Source organism: Tursiops truncatus, chromosome 6 (genome assembly GCF_011762595.2).
Source record: "Tursiops truncatus isolate mTurTru1 chromosome 6, mTurTru1.mat.Y, whole genome shotgun sequence".
Classification (NCBI taxonomy): domain Eukaryota; kingdom Metazoa; phylum Chordata; class Mammalia; order Artiodactyla; family Delphinidae; genus Tursiops; species Tursiops truncatus.
In genome coordinates, this window is record NC_047039.1 from 94,070,471 (window position 1) to 94,098,226 (window position 27,756).

General features: G+C 39.5%; 1 protein-coding gene across 15 annotated transcripts in view; it reads right to left on the bottom strand.

Moving 5' to 3' along the window:
• SUSD1 (sushi domain containing 1) overlaps window positions 1-27,756 on the bottom strand; it is a 140,653-nt gene that overhangs the window by 53,984 nt on the left and 58,913 nt on the right. For all 15 annotated transcript variants that reach the window (XR_012332631.1, XR_004527067.2, XM_073806411.1 and 12 more), the window contains 2 exons: window positions 25,435-25,627; window positions 142-233 (listed from right to left, as the gene is read on the bottom strand). Coding sequence is in view for 13 of the 15 variants with exons in the window: in XM_073806411.1 (XP_073662512.1) it covers window positions 142-233; window positions 25,435-25,627 (285 nt within the window). In the remaining 2 variants the exon portion in view is untranslated. The remainder of the gene's footprint in view (window positions 1-141; window positions 234-25,434; window positions 25,628-27,756) is intronic.

Genomic DNA, 27,756 nt, shown 5'->3' on the forward strand with positions numbered 1-27,756 from the left:
CTTGTTTCTTACTGCAATTGTCACTATAAATCTTCCACTGATAACGGCAGCTATATAAGTAGTTTTTTTGGTTTGCTGATATTTTTTGAACCTCCCACACAAGACAAACACCTATAAACAGAGTAACTTTCAGTAACTTACTAAATACATCTCCTCTATATCAGCTGTCTTCATACTTCTCCATCTCAAGCAGGTTTCATTAAATATTGAAATGTTACTGATGGTCTGTTTTACTGCAAGGGGAAAAGAATGAGAAATCAACTTACACCTTATACCAAAATACTACCTTTTAATTGAACAATATTCCAAGGATAAGCATTTACAGCGGATGACTTCAGCAGTATTTTAATTTAGAAATAAGTGGTAGCAGTCCAAGAAATACCATTTTTATATTTATGTAAACACAGTCCTGATGAAAGATTTAAGATCAAAACATACCCAGTCTGAGAATCCTTCTTAAAAAATTAGTCAAGTCGATCCACTGCAAATTCCCTTGGTTTACTAAGCTAAAACAGCGACTCATTGTCCTGGCTTGGACAACCTCATTTAGACAAACAAGCATCAGTTTGAAATTCTGAGCTGAGAGTAACATTTCCGCAGAGAACTGAGAATTACTCCTTGAGGAAATGAAAAAGGCTACCTCAAGCAGTCAGGCTTTTCATGATGAAAAGCGGGGAGTGGTCCCTCTTGGTTTGGGCTTCCTCATCTCTTATGATCAAAGAAGCATTCAGTGGTCTCTGCTCAATTTCATGGTAATGAATCCAAAAGATAGTTCAGTACTGGTACCATATAATACAGAGGCACATCCCCCAAGCTTTTTAAAATAAAGACTAGTTATTCAAACAACACTGTAATTCAACTATACTTCAATAAAAAATAAATTTTTAAAAAGACTGGTTATTCAAAACTCTGGTATCAAAGGTTATTTCCTTCAACGATGATCCCTGTCCTTAAACTGAAAATAATACATCAGACTTGCTAAGAAGTTTTATAGGAACACTGTGATGATTAATAAGTGATAAAGAACTCCCAAAGCATGTGAAAAAAAAAGAAAATCTCATGGGAGCCAAACCTTTATTGTGTAAGCCCCTGGACCAACAGGTTTCTATGAATTAAGCCTAGTTGATAGATGCGACCCCTCTTTATGGATGGGGCAGCTTTGCCCAGAGAAAACCTGTTCCACAGGTCACAAGCTATTCTTCAAATGCTGTTAAGACCGAGTAAGGAATAAAGTATGGATGATTCAGGATAAAGCAACCTTTAAGGAAGGTAAGGAAGATGTTTTTAGAGATTAGTGGTGGCCCAAGGAAACTCACATTTATGAAACTTTGAAAAAGCATATAACTTCAGTAGTATTTAAACAGTTCCAGACCATACAAAAAGGTAGAAAGTTTCCCAATTCACTCAGTATGACTGGATAATCCACAATGCCCAACGTGTACAAGGACGGCACAACCAATTACTAAACACACTATGCCAAATTCACTTATTAATATAAATACAAAAATAAAATATTAACAAATAGAAGTCAGCAGTACGTTCAAAGAACAATACACTATAAACAAGGGAGATTTACTCCAGGAATACAGAGATGATCATTACTAGGAAAGCTATTTATAGATTGAAAGAGAAAAATAATATGGTCACTTTTATAATCATAATGGTTAATACATCTAATGTACATTCCTGCCTAAAAATCTTAGCAAACTAGGATTTAATTTGATAAAAACTCCTTGATTTAAAAGAATGTTTATTAGAAACCACCACACTCAGTGGTAAAACAATTTCTAATAAAGTTAAGAACAATCCAAGGATGCATGGTTTCACAGCTATTATTTAGCATTAGTCAGGAGATTCTAGACAATGCAGAACGAGGCAAGGAAAAAAATGAGCTATAAATACCAGAAAGAAAGGGAACAAATTATGCAACTGACAGTAAATTAAAAAAAAAAAAACTGAAAAACAAATATGCAATTGTTTGAAAACGACAGAAAAATAATAGGAGTTTGGCAAAATGCACCCAAAGACAAGAACATAGAAAAACTAATCGTTTTCTACATATCTGTAAGCACAAGTATGGTAGGCTGAATAATGGTCCCTTCAAAGATGTTCACATCCTAGTCCCTGGAATCTGTAACCATGTTACCTTACATGGCATAAAGACTTTGCAAATGTGATTATAATAGGGATATTATCCTGGATTATCCAGATGGGCCCAATGCAGTGACAAGGGTCTTTAAAAAAGGGAGACAAGAAGATCAGGGCCAGAGAGAACTGAAGGTTGAACTGATGAGCTTTAAAGATGGAGGATGGGGCCACAAGCCAAGGAATGTAGGCAGGGTCTAGAAACTGGAAAGAGCAAGGAAATAGATCCTCCCTTTGAGACCCCACAATGAACACAGGCCTGCTGACACAAATAAACTAAAACCACAAATAAAATATAATAGAAAAATTAAAAGATTTCTATTCACAAGAGAAGAAACCATGAACAAACTTCAGATACCTAGCAATAAATGTAACTAGAAATGTCCAAGACTTACAAGAAGATTTCTTTCCCCCAGAAGGACATAAAATAAAACAATAAAGAGAAAATGTCACATCCTTGAACGGAAAGATTGAAAAGTGAAAAGATATCAATTCTCCACCAATTAACCTGTAAGTGGAATGTACTTCCAATGGTGATTCCAATGGACTTTCTTGGAACGTGATAAGTTTACGCATTATTCAGTGAATAGAAAGTTCTCACCATGTGCCAGGCATGCTTTGGGGCTAAGGATAAAGTGGTGAGAAAACAAAGTCCCTGCACCTAATGGAATTCATTCTAGTGAGAAAGGCAGAAAATAAACAAGTGAAAAAATAAATTTTAAAAATATAGGGCTTCCCTGGTGGCACAGTGGTTAAGAATCCACCTGCAAATGCAGGGGACATGGGTTAGATCCCTGGTCCGGGAAGATCCAACATATGCTGTGGAGCAACTAAGCCCGTGCACCACAACTACTGAGCCTGTGCTCTAGAGCCCACAAGCCACAACTACTGAAGCCCACGTGCCACAACTACTGAAACCCGTGCACCGCAACAAGAGAAGACAGCGCAATGAGAAGCCCGTGCACTGAAACAAAGAGTAGCCCTGCTCGCCGCAACTAGAGAAAGCCCACGCACAGCAATGAAGACGCAACGTGACCAAAAATAAACAAATAAAATAAATAAATTTATTTTTTTAAGTATATATATATATAATTTTGTGTACTGGTAAAGACTATGAAAAGCATCATACACGAATAGAAAGGATGGTTAGGGAAGGTTCTCTGTGGATGTGATATGTGAGCAGAGACCTGAAGGATGAGTGAGTGAGCATCAAGAGTGGAGGAAGAGGGGTCAGACAGAGGGGGCTCCAATGTCAAAACCCCACATGCAGGAATCAGCTTGGCACGCTCAATGAACAAAAACACAATTACTGCTAAATTTTGGGGGGAAGATTAATGAGAATAACAAGAAAAAATTAAAATAAAAATATTGAAACAGGACATAACAAGGTTTCAGTAACTATTATAAAATTATGACAGTATTTCTCAACCTTTTTTCATTATAGCCCTACACGGAGCCTTTTTAAACATTTTTTTCCCTAATCTCTCACACTTTATAAAATTTTAATACCACAGGTATGTATATGTTTCTTACTTACTATATGTTTATCTATGATTCATATATATATATTTTTTTTATTTTAGTGCTAATTTCCCGAGTTTTGTTTGTTTGTTTGTTTGTTTGTTTGTTTTGGCTGTGTTGGGTCTTCGTCGCTGTGCCCAGGCTTTCTCTAGTTGAGGCGATGGGGGGCTACTTTTCACTGCGGTGCACGGTCTTCTCATTGTGGTGGTGTCTCTTGTTGTGGAGCACGGGCTCTAGGCATGCAGGCTTCAGTAGTTGTGCCTCGCTGGCTCTAGAGCACAGGCTCAGTAGTTGTGGCACACGGGCTTAGCTGCTCCACAGCACGTGGGATCTTCCTGGACCAGGGCTCAAACCCGTGTCCCCTGCATTGGCAGGCGGATTCTTAACCACTGTGCCACCAGGGAAGTCCTATGATTCATATATTAAAAGAATAATATTTTTCCACCCCTCGAGAAGCAATTTTTGCCCGTTTAGCTGATTTTGCCCCACCCACCCCCTGGGGTGAATTGAGAATGCTAAATTGCTAGTTTGTCGCTAGCAAAGGAATAAACAAAGAGGTCAATGGAGCAGAGCAGAACCCAGAAACCAATCTATCTACGCATCGGAATTTATATAAGATAGGGGTGGACTTTCAAATCAGTGGGAAATAAACTGAGTTGGGAAATAGTTATCCATAGAAATAAACTAATATTAGATCCCCACCTTGACATACAGGCAAAAATGATTGCAACTGTAATAAATTTTTAGTTAAAAAATATACTAGAAAAGAATATAGGAAAACAGTTCTATAATCTTGGTTAGGAAAGAAATAATAAGAAAACTAGGAAAAAATTTTTTTAATTTGACTAAATAAAATCTTAAATTTTCTTTAGGGCAAACGATTCAACAACCTAAGTTTGAAAGACAAGCAACAAAGTGTGAAAAAAAAATTGTAACATATTTGAAAAAGTTGATGGCCCTGATATCTAAACAACAATTACCATGAAGAAAAATACCACCAACAACACATGAAAAGGAGCAATAAATAGAAAAAGTGATTTATAGGAAAACTGTAATAGGACAACAATAAGCAAAGAGGTACAAATTAAACCAAAATAAAATATGCTTTTCACTTATTAGGCTCTCAAACATTAAAAAACTGGAATATCCTGCATTGGTGAAGGTGTTGGAAAACAGGTGTGTGTGTAAATTGATACAGTCTTTGTGGAGAGGAATTTATGAGGCTCTTTATCTTGGTAATTCCACTCTTAAGACTTAATTCTACAGAAATATCCTGCCCAATTATGCAAAGATACAGTACATTTCATCAAACCTAAGATACCATTCTTGTAAGATGCACTATTATTTTGTTTTATTAAGAAAGAAAAAATACTGCCAAGTAAATTCTGTCATGATTATTTTCTTGTCTCAGAATTATTTTATACTGGTTGAAAGAGTTTTTTCAGACCTATAGAAACATTAAAATTTTATAATATATAATAAAAGAAAAATCAAAAAATTGATTGAGACACTACTAAAATTTCTCCATATTCAGTATGTAACAATTCTCAATCACTTTTCAATTAAGAGATATCAGTGTACATTTCCACAACCTATGTTCTATCCTGAGTCTTGGTGAGGCAGTATTTCTTTTAAATGTTCTATTTTCTTTTTCTTGCAAGCCATTCTGATGCTGACACTTGCTTTTATACATTGCTGATCTATTTTCATGGTTTTCTACATACCCAATAACTTTTTTTTTTTTTTTTTTTTTTTTGGTGGTACGCGGGCCTCTCACTGTTGTGGCCTCTCCCGTTGCGGAGCACAGGCTCCAGACGCGCAGGCTCAGTAGCCATGGCTCACGGGCCTAGCTGCTCCGCGGCATGTGGGATCTTCCTGAACCAGGGCACGAACCCGTGTCCCCTGCATTGGCAGGCGGACTCTCAACCACTGCACCACCAGGGAAGCCCCACAATAACTTTTTGTTTCAATGTCAAATCATTGGAAAAGTTCTGAAAAAGTTTTAGTAAGCAAAATGTTAATATGTCACTAATGTCCAAAACTAAATAAAAGTAGCAACACTGCAAGTAGCTATGACCAATTTGATACATACATGAGTAATGACAATTATGTTCATGGCAGCCACCTGACTGTATAACACTTGTAAGAATTCATAGGTATTAAAATGTGAAAAAATGTGCCTCTGAGTATCGGCAAAATGTAATATATGTAAGTATATTAAAAGTAGCATTGTCTATAACAACAAAAATTTGAAGGGGAAAAAAAAAACCTAAATATCCTTCCATAGTGGACAAGTTAATAAATTTGTGAACCTCCACACAGTGGAATACTATGCTTCCCTCAGAGAAGGAGATGGCATTATAGGAACTGATACAGAAGTATGTCCACAGAATATTGTAAAGCCAAAAATGTTTTAAATAAAATAAAAAAGCAAGATGAAAACTGGTACATATATGATTCTGGTTTTTTTTAAAGGACACACACACACACGCATATATACATGAACATGTAAATGTTACAGTAATGGTGGGTCTGCAATTCCTTCTGCTCACAGAAACATCCCACTGGTTAAGTTCAATTCCATCTTGGTCAGAGAGGGACTCTCACTCTAGGTCCCCTTCTCTCCATCCAAGGGTTCACAGTTTGAACCACAGGCAGGTTGAACCCATGCTGAGCTCACTGGAGAGAAAAGGATCCCCAGTAAGAAGACAGCTCATCCTGAGTCCCTTGCTACCCCACTCTCTGCTCCTTTGCTATGGAAAGTAAGTACATGCCCCTCATTCAAATATTCCTTCTTTGCTCCATTTTCAGTGGTCACTCTGCCTTCTCTCTCTCCTTTCCCCACAGGGCTTCTAATCTAGAAGCCTGAAGTTGAAAAACCAGACCTGCAAGAATGCCTCAGAGAAGAGAAAATTAGGCTCTTAGTTCATCAGATTTTTTTGAAACTTTGTTTCTGTTTCATTAATGTGGGCAAGCAACTCTGGGCAAAATCAGTCATTACTGTACTTCCTCAGGGCTCCCACAGTCCCCTGCAAATACCTCAAACTACATTTTATGCATTGTAATATTATGTATGTATTATTATGCATGTGTGTATCATGAGAGACTATGTCTCATTCATCTTTGTACTCCTAGTGTTCAGGACAGTGGCGGGCACAGCATTCCTGGTTGTTTAAATGTAAACAATCAGGGGCTTCCCTGGTGGCGCAGTGGTTGGGAGTCTGCCTGCCGATGCAGGGGACACGGGTTCATGCCCCGGTCCGGGAAGATCCCACGTGCCACGGAGCGGCTGGGCCCGTGAGCCATGGCCACTGGGCCTGCATGTCCGGAGCCTGTGCTCCACGGCGGGAGAGGCCACAGCGGTGAGGGGCCTGCGTACCGCAAAAATAAATAAATAAAAAACTAATAATAATAAATAAATGTAAACAATCAGCAATAAGGGGAAAGCTAAGCAAATGATATCATATTAACCAAATAGAATACAGGTGCTCTGAATACAACACGGTTTCTGCCCTTAATATGTATTTAATCTAGGAGTTACACCCTATATTAATATAACAAAAATATGAGAGTATATAATAAATGTCATAAGGTAAACTTAAGTAACAGTTAACTTGATAGATAGTTAATTTGATAGATGCTTATTGTGTATCAGGCACTGTGCTGGTTCTCCATATGCATTAACCCATTTAGTCTCACAACAAATCCATGATGTTATTCCCATTTTTACAGTTAAGGCAGCTTATACACATAGAGGTTAAACAACTTGCCCAAAGGCACAGAGATGGTAAATAGCAGAACTGAGATTTGAATTTAGATAACCTGACCCCAGAGTAACTGTGCCAAACTCCTACCAATATTTCCTCCTGAAAGAGAGTATGGGAATTTAGAAAGAAGAAAACTTACCTTCAGTTGAGGGGATCATGAAAGAAGGGAATATAGAAACTGAAGAAAAGAAGAGGGGAGAGGGTTCCAGGTAGAAGAAATGGCATGAGCAGAGATATGGAGGGGGAAAGTTAGCACTTAAGAGTTTATTACAGATTAGACTTCCAACTAGTTCAAGGATAACGGTGGCCCCTTAAATCCAAATCTCTCCACACATTCTCCAAAATATTCTTCAGATCAACTGGAAAAGCAAATAAAACAACATAAAACCAATGCTGTCATCACCACTGGAAGACAGAGAATACTACAAACTTTAAATTACCCTTTAATGGAAAAATAAATACCAAATTCCAGCAAAGCTTTCTCTCAGTCTCCCACAAATCATTCTAGAGACTGAGTGGGCTCTAGAAGAGCCCTGTGAAAGAGAAGAGGGAACAAAGGGCCCAATCGTGAGTTAGAGTCACTCCCAGAAAGAGAAATTCCACCTTAAATATGAAAATACTGAAAAAGAGACCTGGTATATCAGAGTACTGACTACAAGCAAAGGATGAAAAGTCTGTGAGACTTCTATGGGACCTCTGGGAGGGAGCTGTGAAGGAGGAAAAGTTTCCACACGCTAGGGAGCCCCTTCACTTCCCCTCTGGGGACAGGGGGTAGGGGGAGAGGGAAGCTTTGGGGCCACAAAGGAGAGTGCAGGTAGTAGTATGAGAAAGGTATTGCTTCTGGGAAAGAAGAGGATAAAAAGGAAGGAATAGGTGTTCTTTGGAAACTAAGTGGTGACAGGAAAAACAAGTGCAGGGGAAAGACAAGATCTTACAAGTCAAAAGAGTACCCAAAATAGAAGAATACAGAATTCATTCCCGCTCTCACCAAAAAAACAAAAACAAAAATATCCTTTAAAAGAAACTGCCCTTCATTCAGTGACAGAAGAAGGCACTCTTAACCTAGAAGTCTTCTTGACCCTCCCAAATGACCAATTCTGTCTGTGGAATTAATAAACAAAGGAGTGTTCATTTAAAAACAGAAACAGAAAATTATAATCAAAACATTTCTGCTTGTGAAAAACTCCACTTTAAAAAAAAACACACAAAATAGGGGGGGGGGAAAACCTGTAAGACAATAAACAAATAAATATCCTCAAAAAAGCCTTTGGAATATAAAGAAAACACCTTGAGTTAGAAATTCAAAAATAAGAACAGAATGAACAAAAAGCAGGAAGGAAATGAAACACAAGTGACTGAATTCAGGAAAAAAGCAAAAGACAAAATCACATCAGAAATAAAGACTAAATTTCATGGTGCCCAAAGAAGGATAGATTCGAATATAACTGTATTGAACAAATACAAGAAAACCACCAAAAAGAATAAAAATGAGATTAAAAAGGAAGTAAAAAGGATCAAAAATAAAGTGGTTGACATGCAATATAGGCAAAGATCCAACATATGTATAATTAAAGTCTCTAAAGAAGAAAAACATGGAAACAGAATAAATATCTAAAACTATAATCCACGACAGCCTTACAAAAATAAAAAGATCTGAATATAAATACTAGAAGGACTCATCAGATACCTGAGAAAACTCACCCAGAACAATCAGCCCTAAGATTTAGCTAAGTAAAACTATTAGACTTCAAAGATAAAGAAAAACTCCTCAGCATCTCCCCTCAAATAAATAAACAATTAAGATCCAAAGGTAAAAGAATTAGGCTGCACCAGACTTCTCAAAAGCTACATAAAAAAGCAACAAAAGAAGTTATTTTAAGGAAATTCAAACAAAGAAAGTGTAAGTCAAGATTTTTATATCCAATATGCTATCTTTCAAGTATCAAGACCATAGAGAAACAGTTTTAAACATCTAAGAACTCAAGGAATACTGTACTCTTAAGGAATCTACTAGAAAATGAGCTTCATCCAAGAGATAACTGAAGAAACTTCAGTAAAAAGACTGATGGTGAGCATCTGATATATTAAACTGAAAATCTAAGACTAAAATAAAGGTGGGGCAAGATGGAAGGATAAAATATAAACAGTATATGTTGTGAAAGTAGAAATAAGGCAACTGAAAAATTGAGAGGAGAAGGAATAAAGAAAAAGGGAAATAGAATAGACTAGTTTGAATGTTATATAGGCAATACGTGGAAGTTACAGTATGCCATTTAAAAACTTACAAACCAGGAGAAGACCTTCAAGATGCCAGAGGAGTAAGACATGGAGATCACCTTCCTCCCCATAAATACATCAAAAATACATCTACATGTGGAACAACCCCTTCAGAACACCTACTGAATGCTGGCAGAAGACCTCAGACTTCCCAAAAGGCAAGAAAATCCCCACGTACCTGGGTAGGGCAAAAGAAAAAATACAGACAAAAGAATAGGGATGGGACCCCTACCTCTGGGAAGGAGCTGTGAAGGAGGAAACGTTTCCACACACTAGGGAGCCCCTTCACTGGTGGGGAGGGGGGATGGGGGGAAGGGAAGTTTTGGAGCCACGGAGGAGAGTGCAGCAACAGGGGCGCAGAGGGCAAAGTGGAGAGATTCCCACACAGAGGATCAGTGCCAACCAGCACTCATCAGCCCGAGAGGCTTGTCTGCTCACCTGCCAGGGCAGGTGGGGGCTGGGAGCTGAGGCTCAGGCTTCAGAGGTCAGACCCCAGGGAGAGGACTGGGGTTGGCTGCCTGAACGCAGCCTGAAGGGAGCTAGTGCATCACAGATAGCCAGGAGGGAGTCTGGGGAAAAGTCTAGACCTGCAAGAGCGGCAAGAGGCCATTGTTTCGGGGTGCACAAAGAGAAGGGATTCCTTCCCAGAGTGCCCACAGAAGGCAGAGTACCACCTAAACGAGCTCCAGGGACAGGCATGAGCCACAGACATCAGCTCAGACCCCAGAGATGGGCATGAACTGCTAAGGCTGCTGCTGCTGCCACCAAGAATCCTGAGTGCAAGTGCAGGTCACTACCCAACCCACCCCCTGGGATCCTGTGCAGCACACCACTGCCAGGGTCCTGTAACCCAGGGACAATTTCCCCGGGAGAACACACGGCACGCCTCAGGCTGTTGCAACATCATGCCGGCCTCTGCCACCTCAGGCTCGCCCTGCGTTCCAATTATGACTACCGTACCCCTCCCTCCCCCTGGCCTGAGTGAGCAAGAGAGACCTAATCAGCTGCTGCTTTAACCCCCTCCTGTCTGGGTGGGTAACAGACTCCTGAGGGCGGCCTACATGCAGAGGCGGGGCCAAAACCAAAGCTGAACCCCAGGAGCTGTGCGAACAAAGAAGAGAAAGGGAAATTTCTCTGTGCAGCCTCAGGAGCAGCAGATTAAATCCCCACAATCAACTTGATAAACCCTGCATCTGAAAAATACCTGAATAGACAATGAATGTTCCCAAAATTGAGGTGGTGGACTTTGGGAGCAACTGTAGACTTGGGGTTTGCTTTCTGCATCTAATTTGATTCTGGTTTTATGTTTATCTTAGTTTAGTATTTAGTACTTATTGGTAGATTTGTTTATTGGTTTGGTTGCTCTCTTCCTTTTATATATATATATATATATATATATTTTTTTTTTTAATCCTTTTTCTCTTTTTCTGAGTGTGTATGCTTCTTTGTGTGATTTTGTCTGTATAGCTTTGCTTTTACCATTTGTCCTAGAGTTCTGTCTGTTTGTTTGTTTTTTTCTTCCTTTTCTTCTGAGCCATGGGGCTGGCAGGGTCTTGGTGTTCCGGCCAGGTATCAGTCCTGAGCCTCCGAGGTGGGAGGGCTGAGTCCAGGATATTGGACCACAAGAAACCTCCCGGCCCCACGTACTATCAATCAGAGAGAGCTCTCCCAGAGATCTTCATCTCAGCACTAAGACCCAGCCCCACCCAAAGGCCAGCAAGCTCCAGTGCTGGATACCCCATGCCAAACAACTAGTAAGACAGGAACACAACCCCACACATTAGCAGATAGGCTGCCTAAAGTCATACTGGGTTCACAGACATTCCAAAACACACCACCAGATGCAGCCCTGCCCACCAGAAGGACAAGATCCAACCCCACCCAACAGAACACAGGCACCAGCCCCCTCCACCAGGAAGCCTGCACAAGCAACTGAACCACCCTCACCCACTGGGGGCAGACAACAAAAATAACGGGAACTGCGAACCTGCAGCCTGCAAAAAGGAGAACCCAAACACAGTAGGTTAAACAAAATGAGAAAACAGAGAAATATGCAGCCGATGAAGGAGCAAGGTAAAAACCAACCAGACCAAACAAATGAAGAGGAAATAGGCAGTCTACCTGAAAAAGAATTTAGAGTAATGATAGTAAAGATGATCCAAAATCCTGGAAACAGAATGGAGAAAATACAAGAAATGTTTAAAAAGGGCCTAGAAGAACTAAAGAGCAAGCAAACAATGATGAACAACACAATAAGTGAAATTAAAAATACTCTAGAAGGAATGAATAGCAGAATAACTGAGGCAGAAGAATGGATAAGTGACCTGGAAGATAAAATAGTGGGAAAAAAAATGCTGCAGAGCAGAATAAAGAAAAAAGAATGAAAAGAATTGAGGAACAGTCTCAGAGACCTCTGGGACAACATTAAATGGACCAACATTCAAATTATAGGGGTCCAAGAAGAAAAAGAGAAAAAGAAAGGGTCTGAGAAAATATTTGAAGACTGTAGTTGAAAACTTCCCTAACATGGGAAAGGAAATAGTCAATCAAGTCCGGGAAGCGCAGAAAGTCCCATACAGGATAAATCTAAGGAAAAGCACACAAAGACACAAATTTATCAAAGTATCAAAAATTAAATTCAAAGAAAAAATATTAAAAGCAGCAAGGGAAAAGCAACAAATTATATACAAGGAAAACCCCATAATGTTAACAGGTGATCTTTCAGCAGGAATTCTGTAAGCCAGAAGGAAGTGGCAGGACATATTTAAAGTGATGAAAGGGAAAAACCTACAACCAAGATTACTCTACCCAGCAAGGATCTCATTCAGATTTGACAGAGAAATTAAAACCTTTACAGACAAGCAAAAGTTAAGAGAATTCAGCACCACCAAACCATTTACAACAAATGCTAAAGGAACTTCTCTAGGCAGGAAACACAAGAGAAGGAAAAGACCTACAATAACAAACCCAAAACAATTAAGAAAATGTTGGTAGGAACATACATATCAATAATTACCTTAAATGTAAATGGATTAAATGCTGCAACCAAAAGACACAGACTGGCTAAATGGATACTAAAACAAGACCTGTATATATGTTGTCTACAAGAGACCCACTTCAGACCTAGGGACACACACAGACTGAAAGTGAGGGGATGGAAAATGATATTCCATGCAAATGGAAATCAGAAGAAAGCTGGAGTAGCAATACTCATATCAGACACAATGGACTTTAAAATAAAGACTATTACAAGAGACAGAGAAGGACACTACATAATGATCAAGGGATCAATCCAAGAAGACAATATAACAATGGTAAATATTTATGCACCCAACATAGGAGCACCTCGATATATAAGGCAAATGCTAACGGCCATAAAAGGGGAAATCAACAGTAACAAAATAATATTAGGGGACTTTATAACATTCCACTTTCACCAATGGACAGAGCACCCAAAATGAAAATAAATAAGGAAACACAAGCTTTAAAAGACACAGTAGACCAGATAGACTTAATTGATATTTTTGGACATTCCATCTAAAAACAACAGAATACACTTTCTTCTCAAGTGCTCATGGAACATTCTTCAGGATAGATCATATCTTGGGTCACAAATCAAGCCTTGTTAAATTTACAAAAATTGAAATTGTATCAAGTATCTTTTCCACCCACAACGCTATGAGACTAGATATCAATTACATGAAAAAAGCTGCAAAAAATACAAACACATGGAGGCTAAACAATACGCTACTCAATAACCAAGAGATCACTGAAGAAATCAAAGAGGAAATAAAAAAATACCTAGAAACAAATGACAATGAAAACACGACGACCCACAATCCTACCTCAAGAAACAAGAGAAATCTCAAATAAACAACATAAACTTACATCTAAAGCAATTATAGGAAGAAGAAGAACAACAACAACAAAAAAACCCAAGTTAGCAGAAGGAAAGAAATTATAAAGATCAGATCAGAAATAAATGAAAAAGAAATGAATGAAACAATACCAAAGATCAATAAAACTAAAAGCAAGTTCTTTGAGAAGATAAACAAAATTGATAAACCATTAGCCAGACTCATCACGAAAAAAAGGGAGAAGACTCAAATCAACAGAATTAGAAATGAAAAAGGAGAAGTAACAACTGACACTACAGAAATACAAAGGATCATGAGAGACTACTACAATTAACCCTATGCCAATAAAATGGACAATCTGGAAGAAATTGACAAATTCTTAGAAAAGTACAACCTTCCAAGATGGAACCAGGAAGAAATAGACAATATGAACAGACCAATCACAAGCACTGAAATTGAAATTGTGATTTAAAATCTTCCAACAAACAAAAGCCCAGGACCAGATGGCTTCACAGGTGAATTCTATCAAACATTTAGAGAAGAGCTAACACCTATATTTCTCAAACTCTTCTGAAATATAGCAGACGGAGGAACACTCCCAAACACATTCTACGAGGCCACCATCACCCTGATACCAAAACCAAACAAAGATGTCACAAAAAAAGAAAACTACAGACCAATATCGCTGATGAACATAGATGCAAAAATCCTCAACGAAATACTAGCAAACAGAATCCAACAGCACATTAAAAGGATCATGCATCATGATCAAGTGGGGTTTATCCCAGGAATGCAAGGATTCTTCAATATATGCAAATCAATCAATGTGATAAACCACATTAACAAACTGAAGGATAAAAACTATATAATAATCTCAATAGATGCAGAAAAAGCTTTTGACAAAATTCAACACCCATTTATGATAAAAACTCTCCAGAAAGTGGGCATAAGGGAACCTACCTCAACATAATAAAGGCCATATATGACAAACCCACAGCCAACATCATTCTCAATGATGAAAAACTGAAACACTTCCTCTAAGATCAGGATGAAGACAAGGTTGCCTAATCTCACTGCTATTATTCAACATTAGTTTTGAAAGTTTTAGCCACAGCAATCAGAAAAGAAAAAGAAATAAAAGGAATCCAAATTGGAAAAGATGAAGTAAATCTGTCACTGTTTGCAGATGACATAATACTAAACATAGAGAATCCTAAACATGTTACCAGAAAACTACTAGAGCTAATCAATGAATTTGGTAAAGTAACAGGATACAAAGTTAATGCACAGAAATCTCTTGCATTCCTATACACTAACGATGAAAAATCTGAAAGAGAAATTAAGGAAACACTCCCATTTACCATTGCAACAAAAAGAATAAAATACCTAGGAATAAACCTCCCTAAGGAGACAAAAGACCTGTATGCAGAAAACTATAAGACACTGATGAAAAAAATTAAAGACAATACAAACAGATGGAGAGATATACCATGTTCTTGGATTGGAAGAATCAACACTGTGAAAATGACTATACTACCCAAAGCAGTCTACAGATTCAACACAATCCCTATCAAGCTACCAATGGCATTTTTCACAGAACCAGAACAAAAAACTTTACAATTTGTATGGAGACACAAAAGACCCCGAATAGCTCATCTTGAGAAAAAAAAAAAGGAGCTAGAGGAATCAGACTCCCTGACTTCAGACTATACTACAAAGCTACAGTAATCAAGACAATATGGTACCGGCACAAAAACAGACATATAGATCAATGGAACAGGATAGAAAGTCCAGAGAGAAACCCATCCACCTATGGTCACCTAATCTATGACAAAGGAGGCAAGGATATACAATGGAGAAAAGACAGTCTCTTCAATAAGTGGTGCTGGGAAAACTGGACAGCTACATGCAAAAGAATGAAATTAGAACACTCCCTAACACCATATACAAAAATAAACTCAAAATGCATTAAAGACCTAAATGTAAGATCGGACACTCTAAAACTCTTAGAGGAAAACAGAGGAAGAACACTCTTTGACATAAATCACAGCAAGATCTTTTTTGACCCACCTCCTAGAGTAATGGAAATAAAACCAAAAATAAACAAATGGGACCTAATGAAACTTAAAAGCTTTTGCATAGCAAAGGAAACTATAAACAAGATGAAAAGCCAACCCTCAGAATGGGAGAAAATATTTGCAAATGAATCAACGGACAAAGGATTAATCTCCAAAATATATTATCAGCTCATGCAGTTCAATATCAAAAAAACGAACAACCCAATCAAAAACTGGGCAGAAGACCTAAATAGACATTTCTCCAAAGAAGACATACAGATGGCCAAGAGGCACATGAAAAGATACTCAACATCACTAATTATTAGAGAAATGCAAATCAAAACCACAATGAGGTGTCACCTCACACTGGTTAGAATGGGCATCATCAGAAAATCTACAAACAATAAATTCTGGAGAGGGTGTGGAGAAGAGGGAACCCTCTTGCACTGCTGGTGGGAATGTAAATTGATACAGCCACTCTGGAGAACAGTATGGAGGTTCCTTAAAAAACTAAAAATAGAATTACCATATGACCCAGCAATCCCACTACTGGGCATATACCCTGAGAAAACCATAATTCAAAAAGACACGTGCACCCCAATGTTCACTGCAGCACTATTTACAATAGCTAGGTCATGGAAGCAACCTAAATGTCCATTGACAGACGAATGGATAAAGAAGATGTGGTACATATATACAATGGAATATTACTCAGCCATAAAAAGGAATGAAATGGGGTCATTTTTAGAGACATGGATGGACCTTGAGACTGTCACACAGAGTGAAGTAAGTCAGAAAGAGAAAAACAAATATCGTATATTAACACATATATGTGGAATCTAGAAAAATGGTACAGATGAACTGGTTTGCAAGGCAGAAGTAGAGACACAGATGTAGAGAACAAACGTATGGACCCAAGGGGGGAAAGCAGGGTGGGGGTGGGGGTGGGGTGAATTGGGAGAGTGGGATTGACATATATACACTAATATGTATAAAATAGATAACTAATAAGAACCTGCTGTATAGCACAGGGAACTCCACTTCGTTGTACAGTAGAAACTAACACAACATTGTACAACAAGTATACCCCAATAAAAAATTTTTTTAAAAAAGAAATTATATCAAATTAAAAAGTCACAAGGAAATGAAATAAAAAAGAACATCTTGTAGTTAGCTTTCCTTCGCATTGTATTACTGGATAGAGTAGACTAAGAAGCAAGCGGTCTTTGATTTCAGCCGAGAAGATAGTCTTGGAGCCTCTTTGTCTGTACACATGATTAGAATATCGTGGCCCTGAAAAGAATGAGATGAACCCATTGCTTCTAGAGCCATTTAAAACCCATTTAGTGATGGGCTTCAATTCCAAATAACTTATTCATCTTTATATACCCCATGGGTATGGTTCTACCTAGCTGGATCTTACAATGTCATTATCTTATAAAGAACAACCGTTTACTCTCCCCAGTTTTGGCGTGTTACAGATGATTGGATATTCCATACAAAATATATGCCAATTTCTGGCTTGGCCAACTGCAACTGTGAGTTTCTCAGGCTGATGGTTTATAAGAGAAGCAGGCTGCCTTCAGACATAACTTTTCCACTACAGAATACCATTACAATATTTACCATTTTGTGGGAAAATATCAGAAACAATGTTAAAATGTTTAGTCTTTATTATCTTTTGTTTGGACTTCGATTCTGTGAACAGGAATCAGTTATGGGGAAAGTTTTATAAAGTCCCTGTAGATCTCAAATTACGCATGCTGTTAGAAAACCTGCCATCATAAGCCACCTCATCGGTTAGGCGTTCTACCAGGGAATAGAGGAAAAGTGGTCTGTCCCTTCTTTAGATTTTTTTAAATTTACCAACACTATTTTAGAAGTAACTAAATGCATGCAGTCCTCTGCTAAAGAGAACAGAAAAACCAGTATTCTCTTGATCATAAATGATATGGTTTTAAAACCTCTAATTAGGAGCAGCCTAAATAGACAGTTGGTTTTGCAGGGTAACTATTGTTGGAAAGAATGGCTACAAGTCAACTATTTTGAAAGCAAAGTTACTATTTTTATAACACCTCTATAGCTCTATAAATAGGGGTATCATTTTATTATCCTTTAGTTAGTTGTCCTTGATGTACATTTCAGTTTGTCTTAGAAGGATATAACATAGTTTAAAGTTGGGAGTTCGACTGTTATTTTGTTGAAATTTTTCTTAAGACAAATTTGGTATCTAGTTACAACTACCATGAGATTTTCAAGCTAAAAGTATGTGGTCACATTATATGGAGAGGAACTGGGATTCAACCATGGAGAAGCAGATTCATACAATTCCCTCAGCTCAGCTCCCTAGGCTCGGCTCCGCCTTCTAACCGAGGTGGCCAGCCTTCTTTTCAGGCACAGATTCTTGTTATTCAACTGGCAACAGAGACCAACTGCTCCCTTGGTACAGATGAAAAAGGATTGTCTGAAGCACAATGGCCCCATCATTTATCAAATCTGAGTTGAGAGAAACAATATTTAGGAAACATTGTCTGAAAAACATGGACTCCAGTCATTCCTCCAAATAATCTAAAATAACCTAATCCTACCCCTGAATCAAGCCAGGTCAGCAGAGCACAGGCATTTCTAAGGAGTCTTTCCTTGTCCACCCCACAATGCATTGTGCTTTCCTCAAATATAATGAGCCATGTTGAGGGATGATGTAAGAAACAGCATCATAAAATTCTCATAAAATGCTGCTCATACATGGAACTATTTACAAAACCCCCCAGAATCAGAAACTCCTATCTGATCGTGGTGTTGAAAATAATTGTACTTCTCCCAAAAAACACTGCTTTGTTGTAACCTTATGGGTAATATAATGGCTCCCTTTATGACTGGATGGGCTGAAAACTTAAACCTAAACACGTGAGCCACTAATGAAAAAGTAAATAGGTTATAAGGATATGAACTATTCTTAGCCTTATCTGACACCTTTTTTTATGTCCCTGACTTTGTTTTCATTCTTCTTTAGGTTACCTATTTAACTTATTTTCTTTTATTTTATATACCTATGCAGGTCACTTAAAGTCCTTCCTAGAAAAAAGATAGGATATAAATTTAAAATTTTGTTTACAAAAATTCTAGGGCTTCCCTGGTGGCGCAGTGTTTGAGAGTCCGCCTGCTGATGCAGGGGACACGGGTTCATGCCCCGGTCCGAGAAGATCCCACGTGCTGCGGAGCGGCTGAGCCCGTGAGCCATGGCCGCTGAGCCTGTGCGTCCGGAGCCTGTGCTCTGCAACGGGAGAGGCCACAACAGTGAGAGGCCCGCGTACCGCAAAAAAAAAAAAAAAAAAAAAAAAAAAAAAATTAATGTAATATCACAAAGGAAAATATCAATAGATTGGACTGTTTAGAAATCTAAAAACTTTACATGTCAAAAACACCATAAAGAGAATTAAAAGAAATTATAAAACAGGAGAAATATTTGACACAAATAGTAAACTCTTACTATATGAATAACTTGTATATATCAATAAAAACACAAAGTAGAATTGATAAATGAAATAATGATGGTAAATAAATCAGTCAAGAAATTTGGATGTTGAAATAAATGAATTTGAAGAAACTTAAAATTGCTTTCCTAACATAGACTCCTAGAACTAGAATGGACCTTTCCTGATCAACCCTCTAACATTACAGAGGTCATGTGTGTTCAAGGCTGCTATTTACCTGTCTTCTCATCTTTATAAAGGAAAGGACAATGTTGGCCTCTCTCCACTCCCTACTCACTAATCCTCAAGGAATGAACAGTAAATATGTAATCTGACAGGTAAGAAGGAGACTACTATTCCTTGGGTCACATTTCCTAGTGGGTGGAGTTCATATATTACAGGTCACTGCCCAAAAAAGATGCAGATTTTTGCTCTCTGGGGCCTGCCTGTGCTTAGGCACAAGGGGCATGTGTAGCTCCAGTCTCCAGGAGTAAGTAACCTGTCTTTGCCCACTCCCTCTCCTCAGATCTTCAGCCTAAGACTGGGTGGGTAAACCAGGCAAGGTCCCCATGCAGATCCAACTGCCCATACTTCCAGGGGGAGAGGCAGTAGAAAACCCCATGTGGCCATTTCTAAGCCTCATTCTCCAATGTAACTTTTAGTACTAGAAACTGTGTTGGGGGTAGTTCCTGGGAACTTGCTCAGGCAATAAAGTTGATACTTCACTTCTTATTTGTCAGTCTGTAGGAAGGAGGGGTAAGATTCAGTCTCTCCCCCCTGCAACATGTGAATACACTGACTGGGACTCTGAGTTTATATAAAGAGAGGAGCCGCCACAGGGGAGCAAAGCACTATCAGGGAAGATGGAGGCTCTTGGTCTCTATAGCTGGAACTGCAAGAATACATGAGGCAGATATTCGATTACCAGGAAAACTTCACAAATCAGGCAAAACACATAGGTTTCTTAGGCATGAGCCCTTTGAATTATTTTGGTTATCACTTTTTTTTTTTTTTTTTTTGTCTTTCTCTTTATCGGGTCTTTTCTTTCAAGTGAGGGCTTTAAATTACCGAGAAGTAGCTGAGGTCTATGTGGTTAGAGCACTGCTGCTCAAAATATGGACTGGCAGCGTCAGCAAGGCCTGGCACTTGCTAGAAATGAAAATTTGGGGTCTCCACTCCAGGCCTGCTGAATCTGAACCTCTAGCATGGAGCCCAAGGACCTGCGCTTTAATAAACTCTCCAGCTGATTCTTTGTTCGCTAAAGTTTGAGAAGCACAAAGAGAGCATTAGTGGAAGATTTTGATAGATTTCAGAAAGCATCTGGGGGAGCCTGACATTAGCAGACAACAGGAGATTAGCTGCCCAAAATTCTGTCCCTCTTTATCTTGTTCAGAAGAAAGAGATCTGAGAAAAGACTGAATCCATGGTTTGTCTATAGGCTCAGGAGTCACCCCAACACCACAGGCTCTCAAATTGCTCTGGATTGTTTTACAGAGCCCCAGACTGGGGATTCTACACCAGGGATGCTTCTTGGGTGGAGAGGATAAAATCCAGTGCGATTTTAACCAACTGAAGTGCTGGGAAGGAGTCATAAAACGTGTATGCCTAGAACCCTGTTTCTAAAGATGAGATCTGCCCAACCTCTGAAAAAGGAATGAAATCAGTTTGCAAAACAGGTTTTGATCTTGCAAATGGGACAAGATTAGGAGAGAATGGAATAAAGTGAAGGAAAGCACACCAAGGAGGAGAAGAAAATTTGAAATCATATTAGCCCAGCTAGAAATCTATGACAAGGAAAAGGAGCTATATCTAAACATAACTGCTCTAAAGAGATTAGAAAAGCAGAAATATTTACTAGGTCAGGGAAATGGCTGAAAATCATCAAAGAGAAGAATAAAGGGACTATTTTGGAGAACAAACTAAAATGACTCCCCTAAAAGGGTACCCAGAGTCAGGCATTATTCTATCAAAAAGGATCCTCTTACAGTTTTAAATAGGGAACCCAGAATAGGCATTAATGGAGAACTCTTTAATAACTGGAGTTGTGGTGCTATGTAGTTACAGAAAATGTGGACATATTTAAAAAGAGAAATACTAGAAGGATCAGTGCAGAATTCTTCAGGTATCATTAAATGAATTCCAAGGTGGCATTGTTCTTAAAGATGAAACAGAGGGTATAGCCCAGGCTATAAGGAAGCCTGCCTGGGAAATGCAAGGATTTAGAATTTGAAAAGAAGGAACAGAAAAGCAGAGAAATGTTAAGGAGGATCCAGAGAGCATGACCCTTGATCAGGGCTGAGGTTATAGGCTAAACTGAATAAAAATAAATACCTCCTAACAAAAGGGAAGGTTGGCAGAATTTACCTGAACGCTGGGTGAACCGTGGCACCATTCTTGCTCTATGGAGACCTCACAGGCAGAATCGAAAGTAATATGTTAGGAGAACAAAAATGTAAGTATGAAAACAAAAAGCAAATACAGAGAAGGAAAGGACTAAGACCGAGCAAAAGGTATTAGCCAGGCCTGGGGAGGAAGGAGGAACAGAAACAGCTGGCATGGAAGGTTGAAAGCTTACTACTCAGCTGGCCTGCCGGAGCAGTAGGAATACTTAGAAGGACCTGGAACACTGGAGGATTATCTCTCCCGATGCAGAAAAGGAAATGGTGGCAGGAAAGAATGCTTCAGTTCCCATCAAAGAAGCACAGGCAGTTCAAGTCTCAGAAATTCAGTTCTAAGGAAAGGTGGGGCTTGGGTGAAAAACCACTAAAACTAGGGGACTTCCTAGACCTCATTAGACCAGTGAAAACACAGGTTCCAGAAACTCAACAGCAGCTCAAGGATCAGCTGAGGGTGATACTCCAGAGAAGACAAAGGAAACCTCCTAACTAGGAAGCAGGATTCAGAAGCAAGGCATTCAATAATAGGAAGCCACGCCTCTCAGAATTAAAGCAATACTTAGGATCCTTCTGGGGATAGAGAAATTCCGAGAAAACAGCAGGAAACTGGGAGTGTGAAGGAGGCAGGCACGCAAGACAATGCACTTCTTTTTTTTTTTTTTTAGTTAAATATGAGCTTATTGAAGTACTTTTCTCCCCATTTGGTATGTTCCCTCCTTTTTTTTTGTTGTGGTATAATTAATTTACAATGTTGTGTCAGTTTCAAGTGTACGATTCAAGTGTACAATTTTACATATATATCTATTCTTTTTCAGATTCTTTCCCATTATAGGTTATTACAAGATATTGAGTACAGTTCCCTGTGCTATACAGTAGGTCCTTGTTGTTTACCTACCTTATATACAGTAGTGTGTATAGGTTAATCCCCAACTCCTAATTTATCTCTCCCCCTGCCCCCCAGCTATCCACCCCCCCCAGCAACCATAAGTTTGTTTTCCATGTCTGTGAGTCCATTTCTGTTTAAGACAGTGCATTTCACTTGAAGAGCTTCCTACTATAAATATGTGATGTCCTGTTCACAAAGAAAGGAGGCTCTTTCACTGCACAGATCAAGATCTTCAGCAATGGTGGAGGGTAGGCAGAAAAAGGGCTCAAAGGAGACATGAAAATAAAAGGTTCTAAATACTCGGGATAGACACCAAGAAAGACCTGGAACCACCATTGGCAAAGTTCCAAAATTTTCAAAAAGCGTAGATTTCCTTCCCCCACAACAGATGGGAAGCCTGGTGGCAGACTGAATCCAATAACCTCAAGAGAAGAGATTTCCCAAATTAAGTTGAAATTCACAGGGGGTGGACTTCAGACACCTGAGTAACCTATAGAGGCCGTCACATCACATGCTAGATTATATGCACTACTGATAATCTGGGGTCCACATTGCAAAGGAGGAGGTAACAATAGTCTCACTTTCTGAACTTGACACCATGCCCCCCTCGTTATACTGAAGCTAAGACTTCATCTCCCACCACTTTCTCCAGCTCACTCTGCTCCAGCCATGCTGGCTCCCTTGATGTTCCCAGAACATGCCAAGGACATGCCTGTCATTTGGTGTTCCCCCTCACTTCCTTCAGACCTGTGCTTACATGTCTCTTTATAATAGAGGCCTTCCCTGACCATCAATTGACACTCCCTTGGCCAAGCTTTATTCTTCATCTTACCACTTAGCCCCACCTAACATATATTTCCTTACTTGTTTATCTGTCTCCTCTCCAACCTCCTGACTCCAACCCCATGACAGCTGAGTCTGTTTTATTGCTGCTACCTTGTCAGCTATCAGAACCTGCCTGACACACAGTAGATAAGAAATGAACACTTATTAAACGAATGCATTTACACATCCATGGCATTTGAAGTTTTTGCTCACGGTCCAAGGTGGAAAAAAGCAAGGTGGGTCCAGACTGACTTATGCACTAGGTTCTAGGAACAAAATTTTCCTTTTTTTCTTTTTAAGCACTAAATATTTAGTAAAAAGCAGTAGATGTACTGATTAAAAATGAGGGCCCTGGAGCCAGAATGCCTGTATTCAAATCCCAGTTGTACATCTCACTCTGTGTGATCTTGGGCAAGTTGCTTAACTTCTCTGTGCCTCACGATCCTTAATCTGTAAAATGGGAATAAAATAATGCCTTCCTCAAAAGGTTGGGTAGGTTTGGATTGACCGAAGGATAGCACTTGGAAAAATTCCTGGACATCCTCAGTGCTCAATAAGCAAAGCCAGTATTGTCGTCATCATTATTATGTACTAGGAACTGTTCTAAACATTTTACTTGCAGTACGTCACGTACGAATCACTCAGAAGGTAACTGAGGCCCAGGTGCAAGAAGAACGTATCTAAGCCATTGGCTTTTCTTTTTTAATGGAGATGAAATTCACACAACATAAAATTAACCACTTTAAAGTATACAATTCAGTGATGTTTAGTACATTCACAGTGCTGTATAACTATCACATAACTTTGCTTTTCTAAGTTTTGTATCTCTGGGACTCATGTTGAGAAATGGGACAATGAAACTTGGAACAAGATTAATTCAACTTTGGAGGTACCTAAGAAGTAACATCTACTACAAGAAAAAAGATTTATAGGATGTAACAGTTAGAACACACTCGCTGTCTCAGGGAGGCCACTCTAATGGAGGCTTAGCAGAGAAGGCACTGGGGAGGAAAGAACCTGGAACTTGAGTGCCTTTACACGTTAATTTACAGGGAGAGGTGGGTGTTATTTTTAGACTTTAATTTCTCTGAGGATTTAATAATTAGAGGAAATGCATATTCAAATTGTGAGCATTATTCTGTAGCCAGAAATGTATGTGGAGGCTAGGTTTATGCTGTCAGGAGGTCTTCATCGTGCAACCTCTGCTGATACAAGGCACAATCTGAGATGAAAAATCCAATAGAGAGTGAATTTGTCTACTGCATTTCAGAGCCTTCCAAGTACAAAGACCAACGTGCCCACTACTGACCCACAAAGATCAGTCGGTGAACAGGATAAAGGCCTCAGGAAGGTAGGAGAGAGACCTATCTTATTCTACTGTTTTCTTTCAATGGTTGCCCAGAAATTTGTCCATTAAACCCAACCGATGAGGGACTTCCCTGGTGGCACAGTGGTTAAGACACCATGTTCCCAACGCAGGGGGCCCAGGTTCCATTCCTGGTCAGGGAGCTAGATCCCACATGCATGCAGCAACTAAGAGTTCGCATGCCACAACTAAGGAGCCCGTGAGCCACAACTAAGACCCAGCACAACCGAATAAATAAATAAATAAATATTTTTTTTAAAAAAAGCAACCCAACTGATGAAAGAACAAAAGAAATGGTAGAGACTTCTGCATCCCTTCCCACCAGGGAGGGCTGTGGAGTTGACACAGCCACCTCTATTTGGCTTCCTTGCAAGCAACAGAAGCAACAGCCTGACCTGCTTTAGGTCACTGTTCTCTGTGTCGGGTTAATGTGCTCGTACGGCGCTGTCAGCTGGCCTCCTTGTCCTACTCACGTCCAACACACTGCAGCTCACATTTCTGATCTCCTGGAAGTTAGTTCTAGTTGCCCATAATGACTACCCTTAGGGTTCAGCTGTCTTAAATTGGAAGTGAGAGATAGGAAGCCTTACAGTATTCTCAATCCATCACTCCTAGGAATTCCTGAGTAAAGCAGTCCACTCCTGGTCTGTACCGTCTCTGAGCCTGAACCCAAGTGGGAAAGGGGAGAGGTGGTAAGATTCAGGGACACTGTGCCCCAGAAAACATTGGTAGTTTGTTAGAACTAGAACCCAGGTCTCTTGACTCTGAGACTATCATTCTTTATGCTGCCCCATGTTGTACAGTTCAATACACATATTTAACTTGTTGTCTTAAGATACCAAACAGAAAGACATCTACACCCACCTGCTGGTGCGGTTGTCATTGTTATTTGCACTGAGCGCTGCTCGGGAGATCCCAGGAGGGTGACATTCACTGTGTACTCAGTTGCTGGATACAGATCTAAACACACCACTGCGGTTTGTTCCCTCGTTGTGAAGTTAAATGATGTTGCGTGATAAAAATTATTCAGATACCGCCTTTGACCTAGAACTTTAAACTGTCGTGAGATTAAAAGAAAGTGATGCATTAAATTCATTTGGCTTGCAGATGTCTAGACTATAAGCAAAATGGAAAGAAAGCAGGAAGGTTCCTTCTACTTGTCCTCACCCACACAGAATTATTTTTAATACAATAGCAGGCTAAACTGGACAAGAACTTTACAAAGCTACCCTACGTACCCTATTCAACCTCCCTCTCAACCAGCTATAAGACTAAGCTTAAAATGCATAACTACATCTCAGATGGACAAAGTGTCAGGCTATCCTAAAGTAACCCCTTGAGCCTTCCCAGGTGAAGGAGACTGTACTGGAGTTACTGGGAAAAATTCTTTTCATTTTTTTTCATTCATAAGGAATCCACAGACAAGCCTCATGGAACAGACTTTTTACACTGTATGAGGACTACCCCAAATTATGCATGCAAAGAAACTGAGTCATGGTACTTCACTGGAGCCTTCCTATTAGGGTTCTAGAAAACAGTTCTTGGTCTGTTTGGGAGATTCCTCTCTCCCCCAATTCCTAGCATTCTCTTGGGTAATATAAAGGTCCTTATAGGTAAACCATCAAAACTTGGCCTCAGAGTTGCTTGGGTTCAGTGCTGTGAAGTTCCTCCACTCTGCTTCAGCTTCCCACATCCACCGCCACATCCTTGACTGTCATCCTCTGAGCTGCTCCACCAAGATCTCACAATCCCTTGTTCTTCTGGACCACTCATTCCCACTCAGTCTGATCTCTCTCAGGATATCCCCCAAGATTTCCCCACTCAAGATTTTCTACCACTATTTTAACACCCCCATCCTCATCTTCCCACCTATCTTGGATACCATTGTCTATCACTTCCACCATTCTCTTTGCCTGATACCCTCAACACACTTGCCGCTTTGTTCTCAATTTCACCCATTCTTGAAAACTCAAAGCCCTGGGCCAATCCAGATGTTTGACTTCACCACTTCTGCATTCAGACTGCTGCCCTCTGCTGGAGAAAAACCTCACAACTATGGAGGCTGCATTTCTATAGAAAGTTAGTCTCATCCTAAACTACACGTAGTTCAGTCTATAAACGAAAAATTACTTTCTAGTTAATGAAATTTGGATCACACTCTCTGTACAATTTTATAATATAGTCCTTTTACTTAAAAACATATTAGAAAGTTTTTCTCTATCATTAATTCATTCTATAAATAGACAGACTGCCTATTATTTACCAGCCAGAGTATACAGTGTTGGTTATACAATAGTAAATAAGATACAGGTCCTAACCTCAAGGAACTCACAGGTAAGTATCTAGGCAAATAAAATACCCAGGGATAAGTGTTATAATACATGAAGCTGGAGGAGTACATGAAGCTGGAGGATCAGGGAAGGTTTCCTCATCTTAATTGTGGACCGAAAGAGAAATTAGCATTAACCAGGTGAGTTGGGGATGTGAAAAGTAAGGGTAGGAAAAACAATTCAGAGCAGGGACAGCGTTTGGGGGAGGAGGTCAGTGAAGGCCTCCCGCCAGGGAGATGACTGAGCTGAGCACTGAAGGACGAGTAGGAGTTATCCAGGTAAAGGAGAGAAGGGCTTTGCAGGTAGGAGAGTCACCTATGTGAAGACACAGTGCTAAAGGGAGCACAGGAGCCTTTTGGGGGGTACAGGGCCCAGAGCTTAGAGAGCAGATTAGCCCTAAAGAAATCGATTTAGGAGTCTTCAGCATGGAGATGGTCAAGAGAATGGGTAAGACAACCAAAGACGGGTATAGAAGGACAAGAGAACAGGGAAGGCACAACCTTGGGGGTAATCAGATTTAACTTGTGAAAGAGACTGAGAAGGCTCAGACCAACAGGAGAAAAAGAGACCATTTCAATGGGAATATTGGTCCACAGCAACAAATGTTGTCCAGTGGGAAGCAGAAGGTATTTCATGTCTGCATAGTGTTCTATCCAATAAATGTATGATTATTTATTTAACCAAATCCCTATTGATGGACACTTGTTTCCAATTTCCCCTATTATAGATAAAGCTTCGGAGAACAGTTTAATCTTTCTGTGTATGTTTGAATAATTAATTATAGTACACTTGTGGAAGTTTATGGATCCTAACAAATAACTATTCCAGAAAAGTCATGCCAATTTAAGGGCCCACG